Source organism: Artemia franciscana, chromosome 5, assembly GCF_032884065.1.
Source record: "Artemia franciscana chromosome 5, ASM3288406v1, whole genome shotgun sequence".
Classification (NCBI taxonomy): Eukaryota; Metazoa; Arthropoda; class Branchiopoda; order Anostraca; family Artemiidae; genus Artemia; species Artemia franciscana.
In genome coordinates this window covers 3,658,727-3,676,855 of record NC_088867.1, presented here as the reverse complement: position 1 = coordinate 3,676,855, position 18,129 = coordinate 3,658,727, and the positions used below count along the sequence as shown (strand labels likewise).

General features: G+C 39.1%; 2 protein-coding genes across 2 annotated transcripts in view; one reads left to right on the top strand and one right to left on the bottom strand.

Moving 5' to 3' along the window:
- The first annotated feature begins 2,264 nt into the window (after positions 1 to 2,264).
- On the top strand, positions 2,265 to 3,935 carry LOC136026811 (craniofacial development protein 2-like). Its single transcript, XM_065703512.1, has one exon. It carries the CDS (start codon positions 2,265 to 2,267, stop codon positions 3,933 to 3,935), a length of 1,671 nt encoding a protein of 556 aa, XP_065559584.1.
- A 4,200-nt stretch (positions 3,936 to 8,135) lies between these two features.
- Positions 8,136 to 18,129, bottom strand: part of LOC136026890 (KAT8 regulatory NSL complex subunit 3-like) — a 36,085-nt gene continuing 26,091 nt past the window's right edge. Inside the window, exons 5-6 of the mRNA XM_065703695.1 lie at positions 16,994 to 17,227; positions 8,136 to 8,279 (exon numbers count right to left, since the gene is read on the bottom strand). Coding sequence (XP_065559767.1) covers positions 17,040 to 17,227 — 188 coding nt within the window. The 3' untranslated portion in view covers positions 8,136 to 8,279; positions 16,994 to 17,039. The remainder of the gene's footprint in view (positions 8,280 to 16,993; positions 17,228 to 18,129) is intronic.

The following is an 18,129-nucleotide window of genomic DNA, read 5'->3' as shown; positions in this document are numbered from 1 at the left end:
AAAAAATTGGGTACGCACTTGAAAAAACCAAAAAAATCACATATCTTGGTCTTTCAGCACCTTCAGTGCATCATGAATACTAGAAATCGTTCCAGCACTCTTTGCGCGTCGGCCGTTTCAATTCTGGATAAAATAAGCGTCCCTTTCTACCACCTTTAGAAGTCACTTGGGTTGCCTGAAAGAGATTCAGATCTTTCTAGATATATGCCGGTGTTAAAATTTGCCATTCCCCAGTGTAATTAATTGCTATGGTAATCCCTGGAATCGGTTGCTAAGCCCCCATTGGAATTGGATGCTTTGGAGGGCGATGGGATTGAATGATAGAGGCCGGATAGGATTGAATGCTAAGGGGTCCCACATTTCTTTAATTTATGGTTCTTTTTGCTGATTTTTATCCTTTACGAGCTTTTTCACGTTTTGTTCTTTCGTTTGATGTGTTTAAACTCATCAAACTTGATTCTCGTTTGCGGGAACAGGGGATTCTCCTTGCGTGCAATAGTTTATCATGTAGAATGTATTACCCGAATCAAAGTATTAGATAGGCTTTCATAGTCAACGTGTCTAATGCTCCATTCCATGGCAGCCCTATTCCTTTCGAATCCTAATGAATCTTTTAAAGTATTCTCTTAAATACTATAATATAAGCCTCTAATATAAGTTCTAAATTAAGTCTAGTAAAGAGGAAAAGAAAGGCTTTTGATCATGTATGATGGTGCATCATATTCTAACCATAATGCTACCGTCGCTCTTATTTCATCTCTGATTGCATATTCAAGTTCTAATAGAGTAAAAGACTCTATTACTAAAAATGTAATCTGAACAAGCTCCAATATTATCTGGTAAAACTCTCTAAAGAATCATTTAACATGCAGGTGCATATCAAATGTAAGCAATTTCTAGTAATCGATTTTCCCTCCTGCGTGTCAATTATTGCATCCATATGGAAACATGCGAACCCTATAATCATTCTCGTTTGCGGGAACAGGGGATTCTCCTTGCGTGCAATAGTTTATCATGTAGAATGTATTACCCGAATCAAAGTATTAGATAGGCTTTCATAGTCAACGTGTCTAATGCTCCATTCCATGGCAGCCCTATTCCTTTCGAATCCTAATGAATCTTTTAAAGTATTCTCTGAAATACTATAAATAAAATCTCTTAAAGTATTATGTAACGGTCCACATGTGCAGTTATTGCACATGTGCATGTGCAATAACATTACATCATTCCCTATAAAACTAGCAAGTAACGCAAGATTACGTCATCCCTAATAAATCTATCAGGTCACGCAAAATTGTGTTATATCCCACGTATGCACCGTCATTACGTAACACCCATGTGTGTGTCCTCAGTTACGACCGGATCCCCACTTGACTACTGAACTCTAACAATTCTTATTACGTAACAGCAAAAAGTAAACAAAACCCATTAAGTTATAAGCACCTACTGGATGGAATTGCTCGCTAGGGCCCCGGTGGAATTGGATGGTAGGGGTCCCGGCGGGGCAGGTTGCTGGGGACCCAGTGGAAGTGCTTGCTAGGGGTCACCCTGTTGGAATTGGATACTAGGGGCCCGATTGAAAAAGGTTGCTAGGGGTCCCTATGAAATTCGATGCTAAGGATCCCGTTGGAAATTGATACTAGGGCATGCAGTGAAACTGGATCCTGGGGCCCCAGGTGCTTAGGTCTGGGGGCTTGGTGAAATTGTTTTCTAGGGGCTCCGTTGGAGTTTCTTGCTAAGGCCCCGGTTGAATTTGTAGCTAGGGGGCCCCTCATTGGAATTGCTCGCTAGAGCCCACTCGGAACTGACTGCTAGGGTCTCCCCGGTGGAAAAGGTTACTAGCTTAGATTAGCCCCCCCCACCACGATGACAAAGGTTTCAAGGAACCCATGATGGCTGCTAGGGCCCCCGTTGGGATTGGATGCTAGGGACCCCAATTGGTTAGGTTAGGGGTCCGGTAAAATTGGTTGCTAGGAACCCTGATGGTTAGGTTAGGGGGCCCAGTGAAATTTGTTTCTAGGGCCCTATTGGAATTGTTGGAGGTGATGGAGTTCGTCCGGAATGATGCAGACAATGTCTGTTGACCACGTACCTCTGGATATGGGGTTTCCCCTAACTAATCGCTCCGATCAGGGTGGCCTCAACCTCATGAGGTGGGTGGAGCCCACCCCAGGATTCTCAGTATCCAGGTAAATCCTGGCTCTAATCAGAATCCAGGCCTAGGGTCGGTTGGGCCTGCAACCCTCCACCTGAAATCGATCGCAATGAATAGCTTAGCAACTGCCTCGGATGACCGATCTTCTTTTATCCCATCACGACCCTTGCTCGCCCCTGGACTGAGAAATGACCAGCGTTTGAATCTCCTTGACCATGGTGGCCTCCGGATTGCCACCTGGAATGTATTGACACTGAACTTTCCCGGAGCAAAGACGCTTCTGGCGATGGAACTGAAGCGATTCCGCATCTCTATTGCTGGAATAACAGAAACCCACCTAGTCGGGAATGGGACTGATCCCATAGGTGAGGGATACCACCTTCTATGGTCTGGACAGACAACGACTAGGAGAAATGGGGTTGGACTAGTACTTGATAACAAGTCCATAAAGTGTCTACTGTCATTTACTCCCGTCTCGGATAGAATAGCTAATGCTCGACTGAGTCATAAGCAAGGAAAAATGACAGTCCTTGTCTGCTATGCTCCGACAAATGAAGCCGACGACGAAGCAAAAGAAACTTTCTACTCTGCCCTGGCTAATGAACTGTCCAAGATATCCCCCCACGATATTGTCATCCTTTTGGGTGATATGAATGCAACAGTGAGCGACAACCACGACCTATGGCGGCAAGTCATCGGACCAGTTATTCCGGACCCTCTAAATGACAAAGGGCTAAGGCTCCTTCAACTGTGCAGCATGCATAACCTTGTCATTACGAACACGCTGTTCGCAAGGAAGGATATCCACAAATACACATGGTACAGCAACGACGGCCGTACCAAAAAAATGATCGACTATATCATTGTCTCACAGAGATGGAGATCCTCGATTAGTAACTGCAGGACGTACAGGTCAGCCGAGATTGGTAACACTGACCATCGCCTCGTTGTAGCTAATATGCGACTGAGGCTCCAAGCCCAGCGCTCGCAACCTAGACCGACCAAGATTGATGTCTCTCGTCTCTCCGATCAAGAGATACGGTCCAAGTATGCCATTGATGTCTCGAACCGCTTCGACGCACTCCTGCCATTTGAAAGTTCTGAGGACGCATGGATCTCGTTTAAGAAGAATGTCCTGGAGTCAGCGACCGCAAATATTGGAAGGGCGAAGCGTGCTAAGAAAGCGTGGGTTCAGTTCGATACGCTTGACGTCATTGAGCAGAGACGCAAGGCAAGGCTTCTGGGCGACATGCCGACCTACAGGCGCCTTAATGGTGTCCGCAACAAGCTGATACAGCGAGACAAGAAACTGTTTGTGGAAAGGAAGGCAAACGAGCTGGAAGGCGCAGCCATGAAAGGGGACGTCGGGAGCCTCTACAAGCACCTCCGTGACCTCACAAGCGACAAAGCCCCCTCAGTTGCATCTGTTGTCTCTGCGGACGGCCAGCCACTTAGTGACGAGGCCGCTCAGGTCAGTCGATGGAAAGACCACTTCTCAAGTCTCCTCAATGCCGATGCTGTAGCACAGACTGACCAGGAACTCGCACGCCTAGCTGCCAGCACTCAGGAAGTGCCGTCAAACGAACCAGAGACTTCCTTCACGACAGCAGAAATCCACTCTGCTTTGAAACGTCTAAAGAATAACAAAGCGGCAGGCGTATGCGGAGTGTCCGCTGAGCTCCTGAAGTATGCTGGACCGGCGATGTTACTTTGGCTGCAAATGCTGTTTCCGTGGTGTGGCGCACAGAATGGGTCCCGAAGGACTGGCGACTTGGCATAATCCTGCCCCTTTGGAAGAGAAAGGGGAGCAAGAGCATCTGCTCTAATTACAGAGGTATAACCCTTCTCTCAGTCCCTGGAAAGCTCTTTGCCATGACCCTGCTAGACAGATGCACGAGTATCCTCCGAAGAAAAAGGAGAGTTCAGCAGGCCGGATTTATGCCAGGGAGGTCCACTGTCGAACAAATCTTCACTATGCGCCAGTTAATTGAGAAAACTAGAGAATTCAGGAGGAACGCATACGTGGCCTTCGTAGACTTCAAAGCTGCTTTTGACTCCGTCGATCGCAACTCTGTTTGGCTAATACTTAGATCGACGGGTCTACCAGATAAATACTGCAAGCTTTTTGAAAAGCTGTACGAAGAGACCGAGAGTTGCGTCCAAGTCAACGGAAAACGGAGCACGACATTCAATATCAAAACGGGCGTTCGCCAAGGGTGTGCCGCCGCCCCGGAATTGTTCAATTGTGTGATAGACTATGTGATGACAAGAACTACAAATCGCCTGCCCTTTGGTCTGCAGTTTGGAGATCGCATTCTGACGGATGCGGACTTCGCAGACGATCTTGCTCTCGTTGCCGACTCAATCGACCAGCTGACCGACGCTCTGGAAGTCCTGAAGGAAGAGGCAGCAAAAGTGGGGCTGATAATCAACTGGCTCAAAACTAAGATTATGGCAATTGAACCCCCAGGTCCAGTCTCGCACCCTGATACCATAACTGTCTGCGGAACACTTGTTGAAGTCGTTAAAAACTTCACTTACCTCGGCTCTGTGCTGTCCAATGATGGCTCCGTAGACGAAGAGGTATGCAGCCGAATATCGAAAGCCTCTTCCATCGTCGGTAGACTCAACAGTCTATGGAGAATGCCGCACATCTCAAGGCGTACGAAAATCCGAATCTATAACGCATCCGTAAGCTCCGTCCTGCTCTACGCGGCGGAAACCTGGCCCCTCAAATCAACCATCCTTAAAATGATAGACGTCTGTCAGACGAAACAGCTTCGCCGGATCGAGGGATTCCGGTGGGATGATTTTGTAAGCAACGCAAGGTTGCTTACTCTCACCTCCCAGGTGCCATTCTCCGTCCAGATAGCGCAGAGGTCTCTCAGATGGTTCGGACACCTCCTACGAATGCCGACATCAACGCCAGCCCGAATAGTGTACGACTTCGACCCAAAAGCCCATGGCTGGTCTCGCCCGAGGGGCAGACCTCGGACAAGGTGGAAAGACAGCCTCGACAAATTCTTGGTGATGGCCAACATTGCTGTCGATGAGGCATCTCATTTAGCAGCAGACCGGTCCACCTGGAGAAGTCAAGTTGCAAAGCTCTCTACGCTGCACCCCATGTGGCAGGAGCCTTAAGTAAGTCATTGGAATTGTTCACTAGGGCCCCGAAGGGAATCATCGTTAAACTTGTTCTTCATTAACGGCAAAGAAGAAAAGAGAAGCGCCTATGGCACCCCACTTATAACAGTGGAGGGGATACACCTTGGCATCCTGACACCCATTTCTTCTTTTCTCTTTGTTATACACGGTTCTAATATAGTTTTAATAAATTCTAAGTCGGATGAGTCCATGAAATATGAAAGATTCTGTTCTGCAGAAAAGAAGCCTTCTACCCCTTAAGACTTGTTTGGAGGTGCTCAACTGCTCGCTTCTTCTTTTCTATTTCTCTGTATCTGAACTTAACTTCGCCTTTCTCCCTTATTTCCACCTTCTTTTTTTCTCTGCTTCTTTAGCAACGGAAACTCGGTAGCTCAGCTTTGTTACTATGGCTAGAAAAACAAATGAATTGATCTTCTTATATATTTTCCAGTCCTATAAAGATGTTCATGTAATTGACCATTCCATTGGAACTGAATCCTCGTGTAACTTAACTCCGTGCAACTGAACCTATGAAGCTGAGCCCTCATTGAACTGAACCCCCCGTGCAACTCGACTCTCGTGTAACTAACCCTCGTGAAACTGAACCCCCGTTCAACTCAGCTCCATTCAACTAAACTCTCACACAACTCAATTTCCGTGCAACTGAGCCCTCGTACAATACAACTTCGCGTAGCTGAACCCTTGTGCAGCCCAGCCCCCATTCGAATGAACTCTATGCGATTCAACCCTCATTCAGGTCTCTATTTTGGAAAGCGTTTTTTAAGATTGATGCTAATTAGAATTAAAATTACTTGGTTTTAGTCAAAGCCATGGACTGATACAAATAAAGGGTACAACCGTATATCGGTCCTGGAAAAATTGCCATGTTCTAAAATGGGAAGTGGGTTAAAAACTTCCTTACCTCCCATGTTTGAAAATCGTTGGGAGATTTTTTCCCTTGGTGTTTTTTCCTCTCGGCAATGCACCCTGAAAGTTTGAGTTATGACGCAACGACAAACTCTACTTTTTAGGTGGTCTTAACCTCACCCTCTTTGAGGGAGGATGGACGAAAATTACTTCCCATACCTTGCTTGTAATTCTATAGCAAAGCTCAAAACTTGGAAGTACACTAAAATACTGAAAGTTGATTAAAAGTTAAAATGAGCGTCACAAAAATTCCCGATACATCTAAGCAAAAGAAAAAAAGAAAAAAGAGAGATCCTCACAGTTTGAAATAAAACCAAAAAAAGGTTCATGCCATAATTTTGACATCAGACCAGAAGGTGCCTTTAGATTCGGAATAATTTTTTGGTTAGCCACGTGTATAGCATAAATTCGAGACTAAGAATGAAGCGAGAAGCAAATTTGGGTCTTTTAATCAGCGTTAGTTCAAAATTATTCTTAGACCTTGGGTTGAGTTGAGTCAAATTGGGCTTGATTCGAATGAGGGTTAAGTTGAACATGGGTTCAGTTAAATGGGGCTGAGTTGTACGAGGCTCAGTTACACGTACACAATGATGGACAAGAGGGAGTAGAGAATTCACTGACCTATTACCCGTTCTATTTCTTTCATTACTAAGAATCTGAATTTGTTTTGGATCAGAACTCATGGACTTCAAAAAATCATTTTCAACAACAGATCTCCTGTAAGAAAAGCAAAGACCAGCTTCAAGTAGTTTGGCTGTATTTCCAGAAGTTTGAAATTTCCTTCACACTGGCAATGCTGACTAGGTTATTAAAATGCTCATCAGTTCTTGTGCACGACTAGGGAAGCCCTACTTTCTCTGAGTTCAGCATTTTAAGTTTACCTTAGAGCATCTAGCCTCAGTCAGAAACAAATTGCTAAGATCTTGTTTTATTCTCCTAATTAGCAATCGACGAGCATAATGGCTTGAATACCCTGGCTTCAAAAAATTTGATAAAAAAGTAAAGAACACAGCACCAGACTTTATAGCCCCTCACAACAATCAAACAATGCATAACTGCATATGATCTTTTGCATGAAAAATTTAATTCGCGATTTCTCCGAATTTTCTGAAAGGTATATGGGGCAGCAGTTATTTATTACCTTAAAGACTTATTTATACAGATCAATTCCCTTAACCACTCAGATTTAAACCAACCCAGAAATTACGCAATGGTGTCAATTTAGAAAAATCTAGGGGAGGCACAATCTACTTTTCGAAATTAAGGGGAGGGAGGCATTTTGGCTGTTTTTCTTCTACTTTCACAATGATAATACCAAAAAGAGAATTTTAAAGTGAAGAAAACGAAACAAAAGTGTAGAGAGGAAAGGGCATCGAATGAAGGGGCAAATGCCCCAACCTATTTGAAATGATGGCCAAAAAGCATAAACTAATTGGTCACGATTCTAGCATTACCAGATCAGCATCACCTTAAGAACCTAAATGAAAGTTCAGCACTGGAATGTACTATACGGAACCTATTTTATAACACCAGACATTAATTAAAAATTCAACCTGTTTACAGATCAACTACATTGAAAAGCAGAAATTCCGTGAAGAATGATTTCCTTTTGGATTCTAAGAGTTGACCAAAGAATTTTTTTTATGGCCATTATAGGTTCAAACCAGGCAAGTACCAAGAAAATTTTACGGTATGGGGGGGATAAAACAAAAAAATGACAATGTGAAATAGAAGTGCCCTGGAATTCAAGAAAATTTTGAATTTGAGGGAGGGCCGGGACTCAGCATTTTGATCCATAGAAGGAAAAAAAGTCATTAGGGGAGAAAGGATGTGACTTTTGGAAGGGAATACTATATAAGTAAAATTTTATTTGCACTAAAAGATGTTATCTAAAAAGGAAGAGAAGTGATTAAGTGTAAAAATATTTATTTGATAATAAGCAAATAGATAAACATATATAAACAAATAAATAAATATTTATGACTTCTGCTCTTGCGGGAGTCAATAGGACAAAGACCGTCTCTGATGACGTGGCATAAAAAAAAAATGTTTCCTGAAAGGTAATAAAGCTACTTAATTTCAAGTATGATATCATTTTCTGAGAATGTACACATTAAGAAAAATTAATTAACAAAAATTTGATATCGTATAGGACCTCATTTTAGGACCTCAATTTCAAGTATGAAACGATTTTATAAGGGTGAAAGCATTGGTAAAAATTAATTAACAAAAATTCGCTGTCTTATGAGACCTCATTTTTTATTACCTCAATTTCAAGTGTGATATCATTTTATAAGAAAAGAAACATTGAGAAAAATTAATTAACATCAATTTGATGTCGTATAGGACCTCAATTTCAAGTATGGCATTATTTGTAAGAATGAAAACATTGGTAAAAATTAATTAACAAAATCCGATGTCGTGTGGGACTTAAATTTCAAGTATGACATCACTTCATAAGAATAAAAATATTGGGCAAAATTGATTAACAAAATTTAGGAATCATATAGGGCCTTAATTCTAAGTACGACATCATTTTATAAAATTGGAAACATTGGTAAAAACTAATTTAAAAGAATTCGATACTCTATGGACACCAATTTCAAGTGTGACATCATTTTGTGAATGGAAACATTGGTCAAAATTATTGAACAAAAATTCGACATCGTATAGGACCTCAATTTCAAGTATGACATCAGTTTATAAGAATGGAAACATTGGTACAAATTAATTAGCAAAAAATTCGATGCCGTAAGGGACCTCATTTTAAGACCTCAATTTCAATTGTGACATCATTTTAAGACCTCAATTTCAATTGTGACATCATTTCATTATAATGGACACATTGAATAAAATTAATTAACCAAAATTCGATGTCGGATAGGAACTCAATTTTATGTATGGGATCATTTTATAAGAAGGAAAACATTAGGCAAAATGAATTAAAATAAAGTCGATGTCGTAGAGGACCTCGTATGGCATCATTTTATAAGAATGAAAGGAATGGGCAAAATGAATTAACCAAAATTCGATGTCATCTGGGACCTTATTTTATATCTCAATTTCAAGCGCGACATCATTTTATCAGGATGGAAACATTGAGACAAATTATTAAAAAAAATGATGTCATAGGACCTCAATTTCAAGTTTGGTAACATTTTATAAGAAAGGAAACAGTGGCAAAAATTTATTAGTAACAAGAGCCAAGAGCTCATGTGGCACTTGTGACAAGCCCCCAACTCCCCCAAAGAGAGCGGATCTGGTCCAGTTATGTCAATCACGTATCTAGGATTTAAGCTTATTCTCGAAGTCACCGAAGCACTAGAAATCCCTCCAACTCCCCTAAAGAGATCGGGTCCGGTCATGTCAATCACGTATCTAGAACTTGTGCTTATTCTTCCCATCAAGTTTCATCACAGTCTCTTCACTCTAAGCGTTTTCCAAGATTTCCGTTTCCCCCCTCCAATCCCCAATGTCCCCGGGTCCGATCCGAATTGAAAACGGAGCATATGAGACATGAGATCTTTCTATATATCAAGTTACATTAAGATCCGATCACCCATTCGTATGACGAACATACCTCAATTTTTACGATTTCCCCTCCTTCCAGCCCCCCAGATTGTCGAATCGAGGAAGCAACTGTTATCAGGTCCATTTGTGCAAGTCCCTGACACGCCTACCAATTTTCAACGCCAAAGCACTGGAAATCCCCCCAACTCCCCCAAAGAGAAATTTTAGTATAAATCCTACAATGGCAGAAGAAACAGCCGAGGAAGACCCAAAGAAGAGTATCGAGGAATCACAAGAACAACGTGAAAACAGGCTTGAGGCTCAAAGAGAAATTACCAAAAAAAAATCATGCCGAGGAATCACAAGAACAACGTGAAAACAGGCTTCCGGCTCAAAGAGATAATGCCAAAAGAAAGCGTGCCGAGGATTCCCAAGAACAACGTGAAAACAAGCTTGAGGCTCAAAGAGAAATTACCAAAAAAATCATGCCGAGGAATCACAAGAACAACGTGAAAACAGGCTTGCGGCTCAAAGATATAGTGCCAAAAGGAAGCGTGCCGAGGAATCACATGAACAACGTGAAAACAGGCTTGCGGCTCAAAGAGATAATGCCAAAAGAAAGCGTGCCGAGGAATCACATGAGCAACGTCAAAATTATCGCCTGGCATTTAGGTACAGCCCAGTCGATGAATATAGCTTGAGTAGATGTGTTAAAATCGCGATTATGTCTAAAATTCGTCCCTATTGCAATGCCTTGAAATTTAATGGTGAAACAATGGGAATGTGTTGCGCCTGAGGAAAAGTTGAACTTCCTCAACTGGCTGCACCACCGGAGCCACTGAAGACTTTATGACGTTACAGACCAGGACACCGGGACACCGGGACACAGGTAATATAAGCGACGACTGGGACAATCAAGAGAGAAATTACAGACCGGGACACAAATGACGACAAGGACACAGGGAATATAAATGACGACCGGGACACAGGGACACAACTACAATCGGGGACGCCGGAAGAGCACAGGGGGGATAACTGTATAACCCCAGCCCAGGAGGATAACCCGAGCAACTAGGTGTTGGTGTGGCGCGAAGCGCCACACCAACAGCTAGTTATTTTATAAGATTGGAAACATTGGTAAAAATTAATTACCAAAAGCTCGATGTCCTATGGGACATCATTTTACGACCTCGATTTTAGGTGTCACATCAGTTTATAAGAATGAAAACATTGGGCAAAATTATTTAGCACAAATTCGATATCGCATAGGACCTCAATTTCAACTATGGCATCCTTTTATAAGAATGGAAGCATTGGTAAAAATTAATTATCAAAAAATTTGATGTCGTAGAGGCCTCAATTTTAAGTATGACCTTCATTTTATAAGAATGGAAAGATTGGGCTAAATGAATTAAAAAGTATTCGATGTCATCTGGAACCTTATTTTATGACCTCAATTTCAAGTGTGACATCAGTTTATCAGGATGTAAACATTGAGAAAAATTATTTCACAAAAATTTGATGTCATATAGGACCTCAATTTCAATTATGGCGACATTTTATAAAAATAGAAACATTGGAAAAAACTGATTACAAAAAATTCGATTTCGTTCGGGACCTCGTGTTATGACCTCAATTCAAGGTGTGACATCATTTTACAAGCATGGGAACATCGAGGAAAATTAATTAACAAAAAATTACAATTGCGACATCATTTCACTAGAATGGACAGATTGGGAAAAAATTAATTAACCAAAATTAGATATGGCATAACATCTTAATTTTAAGTAGGGATTCATTTTATAAGAATGAAAAGATTGGGGAAAATGGATTAGCAAAAATTCGATGTCACCTTGGACCTTATTTTATGACCTCAATTTCAAGTGTGACATCACTTATCAGGACGGAAACACTGAGAAAAATTATTAAAAAAAAAAATGGATATCATTTAGTACCTCAATTTCAAGTATGGCAACATTTTATAAGAAAGGAAAGATTGGGCAAAATTAATTAAAAAAATTCAATTTCGTTTTGGATTTCGTTTTATAACCTCAATTTAAAGTGTGACTTCATTTTATGAGAATAGAAACATTGAGAAAAATTAATTAACAAAAATTTGATGTCACATAGGACCCAAATTTCATATATTGTAACATTTTATAAGAATGGAAAGAATGGGAAAAATTAATTAACAAAAATTCAATATCGTATGGGACCTCAATTTCAAGTAGGACGTTATTTTATAAGAATGAAAACACTGGGAAGAATTGCATAACAAAAAAATTGATGTTGTACAGAGCTATTGCTGGAGAAACTTACTAAAGATTTGACACATAATTAAACGCTTAAATAAATTACGGTAGCAATCGCATTTCGGACGCAAAAGGATTTCTGACAAGTCGCTGAATGGGCTTCAGACATCGGCCATAATTACTTCTACGGAAGTATTAGCGAAACTGACGTGACAGCAGTTCGGAAAGTTTTACGATTTTACGAAGTTTTACGTTTTACAAAATTTTTACGAAGTACGAGCTAGTACTTAGACAAAGGTGGGACTGAATTGTTTCTTAACCACTAAACTGCGCTAAACTAAATTGTCAATCCCTATATAACAAACAGACACAGCTTTGTCTACCTCGGGCTGCAATTGGTTGTTAAGGGTGTAGCATCTTTAGATTAAACAGTAGTTTATTTTTAGCGTTAAAGGTGAAAATATTGTTACTTTATCGAAATTAGAGGATGTATAAATGAGGAATATGCTAATATTTTTCTCATTCCTTTTCTTTAGCTTGCTATACGAATTGGATTAAATATTAGAAAAATGTTTTGTGTTTAAGTTTAAATTTAAGTTTCAGAAGAAAATACATCATTTGAAATACTTCAACCTAATATTGAGATCTCTAGTAAATTTCACCCTGTAATTTGTCTCTCTCTCCTCAAACACTACATTGATTTCGCATGAAATAATCACGAAAAACAAAACTGTGATTGAAAATCATCTGCACTACTTTTGTGATGAAATAATCACGAAAAACAAAAATGTGATTGAAAATCATCTGCACTACTTTTGTGATGAAATAATCACGAAAAACAAAAATGTGATTGAAAATCATCTGCACTACTTTTGTGATGAAATAATCACGAAAAACAAAAATGTGATTGAAAATCATCTGCACTACTTTTGTGATGAAATAATCACGAAAAACAAAAATGTGATTGAAAATCATCTGCACTACTTTTGTGATGAAATAATCACGAAAAACAAAAATGTGATTGAAAATCATCTGCACTACTTTTGTGATGAAATAATCACGAAAAACAAAAATGTGATTGAAAATCATCTGCACTACTTTTGTGATGAAATAATCACGAAAAACAAAAATGTGATTGAAAATCATCTGCACTACTTTTGTGATGAAATAATCACGAAAAACAAAAATGTGATTGAAAATCATCTGCACTACTTTTGTGATGAAATAATCACGAAAAACAAAAATGTGATTGAAAATCATCTGCACTACTTTTGTGATGAAATAATCACGAAAAACAAAAATGTGATTGAAAATCATCTGCACTACTTTTGTGATGAAATAATCACGAAAAACAAAAATGTGATTGAAAATCATCTGCACTACTTTTGTGATGAAATAATCACGAAAAACAAAAATGTGATTGAAAATCATCTGCACTACTTTTGTGATGAAATAATCACGAAAAACAAAAATGTGATAGAAAATCATCTGCACTACTTTTGTGATGAAATAATCACGAAAAACAAAAATGTGATTGAAAATCATCTGCACTACTTTTGTGATGAAATAATCACGAAAAACAAAAATGTGATTGAAAATCACCTGCACTACTTTTGTGTCTCTATATACATCGCCAAAACCTTTCGATGTCAGAAAAATTTTAAATCGATTCCTTTTAGTCTTCACCGATTTGGTCTTTTATGTAAATTCAATATATTTATAGATTTCATGGATAAACGGCGTCAGCAAAGCCGATTTCTTCCTAATTTTTTTTTTTTTTGTAAATATAGGAAGAAATTGTATTTTGTTAATAATTGAATACAGTCAATTAAGAAGAAAATGAAAAGAATGCAGTAATTAAGACGGCACTAGACCCTTAAACCGGCGGTATTGATCCCCGTTTTGGGGCCCTTCAGCCAGGAAGTACAATAGAGGGTTGGGGGCGAACCACCCAATGCTTTCGCACACCCTTCCTGCTTACCTTCCCCAGATATCTCCAGGTACTCATTAAGAGCTGGGCTGAATCTGGCTGAGCTTAGAGTCACGCCAATGACCCCAATCCGAAACCAAATGACCGGTTACGCATGGGATCGACCCCGTGCCACTTGTATTCTCAAACCATTGCGCCAACTACTTAGCCAGGATGACTCAAAAAGGATACAAAGAGTTGATAAATCTCTTGTACACTTTAGTTGAGGGAATCGGCAAGTCAAGTTTCAGAAACAGCTCGATTTTTCTTGTTTTATAGAGTTAAAAAAAAGTCACTGAACTATTGTTGTGCGCAAAAATTTTGCCTTGACGAATGATAGATAGATACACTTCATACCTTTAATATGTTCTATGATACATCAGAAGTATGTACATGCATTGAATTTGGCAATTGTTCTCATGTGTGTTTCTTTTCTTTTTGGGGACGTTAGGTGTATCTACATATGACGTTATTTGTATCTACTTATTCAACTACTTATTTAGAGAAAAGAGAATAACCAAAAAAGCAGAAACACAAGAGAAGTCTTGATAAGAAAAATCGATCTGGAACTGGTTTTGCACTTAAAAGTCTTTTAAGGAGGATTGCAATGTTGCACGAACTATCCCTTTGTATAGCAAAAATATATATGTATACGAATAGCCACATTAATTGACTTTTTCTTAATTCTTTTTCCTTTTTCTATTTTCTTCTAGTGAATGGCATGTTTTTTAAAATTCTTAAAACAGAAGCAAACGATCCATACAGCTAACAACTGTGGATGACCGTTGTCATAGCAAAAATTAGATTCTTCAAAGAATGATTAATCTGAGTTTCCATGAAGTTGTCGGCTGTCTACTTTCAAAAGTTACTAATATAAAATAAAGCGAAAATAAATAGCTTATTTCATTGTTTTCTACCGTAGAAATGACCGTGGGTTTTTTTTTACCGTAGAAATTACCGGGGAAGCTCTATTCCCGGTAATCCTCACTTAAATCAAGCAATATCAGTAAATTCTTTCGTAAAATTTTTAAATGATCTCATTTCACACTGCTGCGTTTTCACGCAAAAATGGCTAGTTTTATGATAAAGCATATTTTAAAGAAGCCACTATCGCAGCGGCTTAATACAGGTCTTAATCGGCTTACACTCTTGGATCAATACAAACCTGATGTAGCGATTTCTGTCCAAGAGTTAGATCGAGTAACCCGAGTATTTTCAGTCAGGTCCTCAAAGGACGATATCCAGAGACAATTTATAAATTTCGGGACCTCCCCCCCCCCAAAAAAAAGTCAAGGCTGCGAGAAAGAGTTCCTACTGATTTTCCGACTTTCCAGTGATGGTGAACTAAAGAACCACCTTGAAGCGGCATTATTACAAAATATTCAACTTTATTGGATATAAATTCCCCATCCTTGTTTGGTAACAACATTCCTTTCATCACCATAATTTTCATAGAACATAAATCATACCAAAATTCCACATTTGAATGTTTTTGTGCTTGTATAATATAAGACAGTATTTCCAAGACCCATCTATATAACGCCATCTATATAGTTGCATTTATAAATAAAACAGACTGTAGTCAAATATCTTCGCACTGACAAGGGTGTATTTGCTCTACACACCCCAGAAGCGTGTCAATGCAAGAAATTGGAGTTTCTTTTTTACTTATATACGTCTCCGGATTATCTTTGAGTTCTCCCCTTGCCCAGAAAATGTCTGTATACTTCCCAGTAAGAAATACTATATGTAAACAATGGACAAATTTCTTGACCTACAAACCTTTCCCCAGGGGTTGTAGGGTTTATGTTATCCTCAAAGACGTAGTTACTCGGTTTTTCAACTATGCTGACAAAATAGCTATCTCAGCATTTCGATAAGATGACTTTTAAGAAAAAAGGTGGATGGGAAGGGGGCCAGTTGCCCTCCAATCTTTTTGGTCGCTTAAAAAGGGCACTAAAATTTTTAATTTCCGATGGAATGAGCCCTTTATCAATATTCTAGGGCTATTGATTCGATGCGATCACTCCTGGGAAAAAAACAACTTTCTTCTGGCAAAAATACAAAATTCCACGTTTTTACAGATGGAAGCTTGAAGAGTCTACATTATGGTTCTCGGATATGCTGAATATGATGGTTTGACTTTTATTAAGATTCTTTGACTTAGGGGGTGCTTCTCTCCCCTTTCGAAAATCAAGCAAATTTTCTCAGACTCGTAGCTTTTGATGCTTAAAACTAAACTTAATGAATCTTATATATTTGGAATCAACATAATAAGCCGATTCTTTTGGAATATATATTGATATCAAATTCCGCATTTTTAGAGTTTTAGTTTCTATTGAGCCGCACCGCTTACTTAAAGTTCGTTACCACGAACTGTTTAACTTGATAGTCGAGACAAACTGGCTGAGATGAATCTGATTTAGTAAGTTGAAACAAGAGGACAAGCAACAGTAATTAGATTTTTTACGTTCTCGAGTTTTACATAGAGTAAACTTTCCTGTCTATTTCACTGACCACTATTCTCTCTAACCAATATTGTCTCGTATGAGAATAACTTAATATTCTCCCTAACCAATATAATCTCTAAGCAATGCTAACCAATAGCATTGCCTGTAAACAAGTTTTTCATTTCCTTTGAAGAACAAAAGCAATACCCTAACCAGTGAACGGGTATTTCTTTAACCTAGACAGACGAAGATTTGTTTTCTTATAAGAAAAGTATGATAGGGAAGGTTGTAGAGTACCCAAGCATGTTAGAACTTATATCTGCAGTGCACATTCATCAGTCTCTATGACACACCCCATTGTGGTTTCAACTTCAGCCCCCTTCTCCCTTATAGAGTGAACCAGTTATAAACCGTATATAACCGGTTATAAACCGGTTATATACCGTAATATAGGGGATAAAATTGCAGAACCGGTGTTTCTGGACTTGTTACAAGAGAACAGAAGAATACAACTGATCCTGAGGGAAACAACGGTAAAGAGAGAAGATTGGAAAGTGGAAAATGTTAAAAAAGAAAAGCAACTAACCTAGCATAACATCAGTCTTTCTTAAAATGTCTCTAAGAAATTTATGTCAATCCAGTGCATTAGCTTTTTTGACTATATGGTCAACTATTGAAGGTGAAATCGCTTGGGTAGCAACCGGAGGGGCTTTAGCGTAAATAGGCTGGGATAAAACACTCTCGATGCCTTGTCGATGGGATATCGGAGATTTTCTATGCTGCTTTACGGACTTTTCTGGGCTTGGATGTTGAGATACACCTAGAAGTAAAGACAAACTTGAGGGGATAGGTGATGTGAGTAATTTACGTTAATGAGCTATCTTAGTTAGAGTTATACCTTGTGCTTAATAAAACTAATTGCAATTAAATGCATTGGTTTGTTGAATAAGTTCAGTTATTGTGCTATATTGAAAGCGCTTTGGACGACAAAATTATTTTCTAAAAAAAAATAAAATAAAAATATTGTACCCCAAAAGAGCCTTAAACACTAACAACAAACATTTATAGCTTATCCTGATGGATAAATACACCAAGAATTATCCATCTGTAAAAAGACAGTATGCAACCTATTCAACTTCGGAGCACACAAACAAACTGTAAAAGAAAAATGAATTCTTTCGGATAATAATCTCATTCTAGGTTCATAAAGAAAACAACTGGCATGATGGACAGTAATTACTGCGCTCAATTGAAAAAGGTTTCGACAACACAATTAGTTTCTTGAGTATAATAATAAAATAAAAAAATATTCCATCCTCATACGCCCAATACTACTACTAACAACTCACAGCAGCACCAAGCCGCCTGAGGCCAACAGAACTACACACCATCTTTACCCCTTCAAGAAGTTTCGATTTTCTTAAGATCTTTCCTTACGACATTTTCCCAAGTTATTCGGATACGACCTGCAATTCGTTTGGCCCTCTATGGATTATCGAAAAGAGCGCACTTCGGTAAACTGTTATCCTTCATCCGCAAAATGTGTCCTAGCCATCTTAACATTTCATTATAGCCCTAGGAAGTGGGTTAGAACCACATTTTCCAAATAGACTGTTGTTTGAATCTCCATAGAGCCTTTGACACTAACAGAATTTATTTATAGCCTATCCTGATAGATAAATACACCAGGAATGTTCTATCTGTAAAAGGAACGAAACCAGC

Bases quoted from the DNA above. Each gene is read 5' to 3' on its own strand.
- LOC136026811 (XM_065703512.1), top strand. From the start codon at position 2,265: ATGAATAGCTTAGCAACTGCCTCGGATGACCGATCTTCTTTTATCCCA.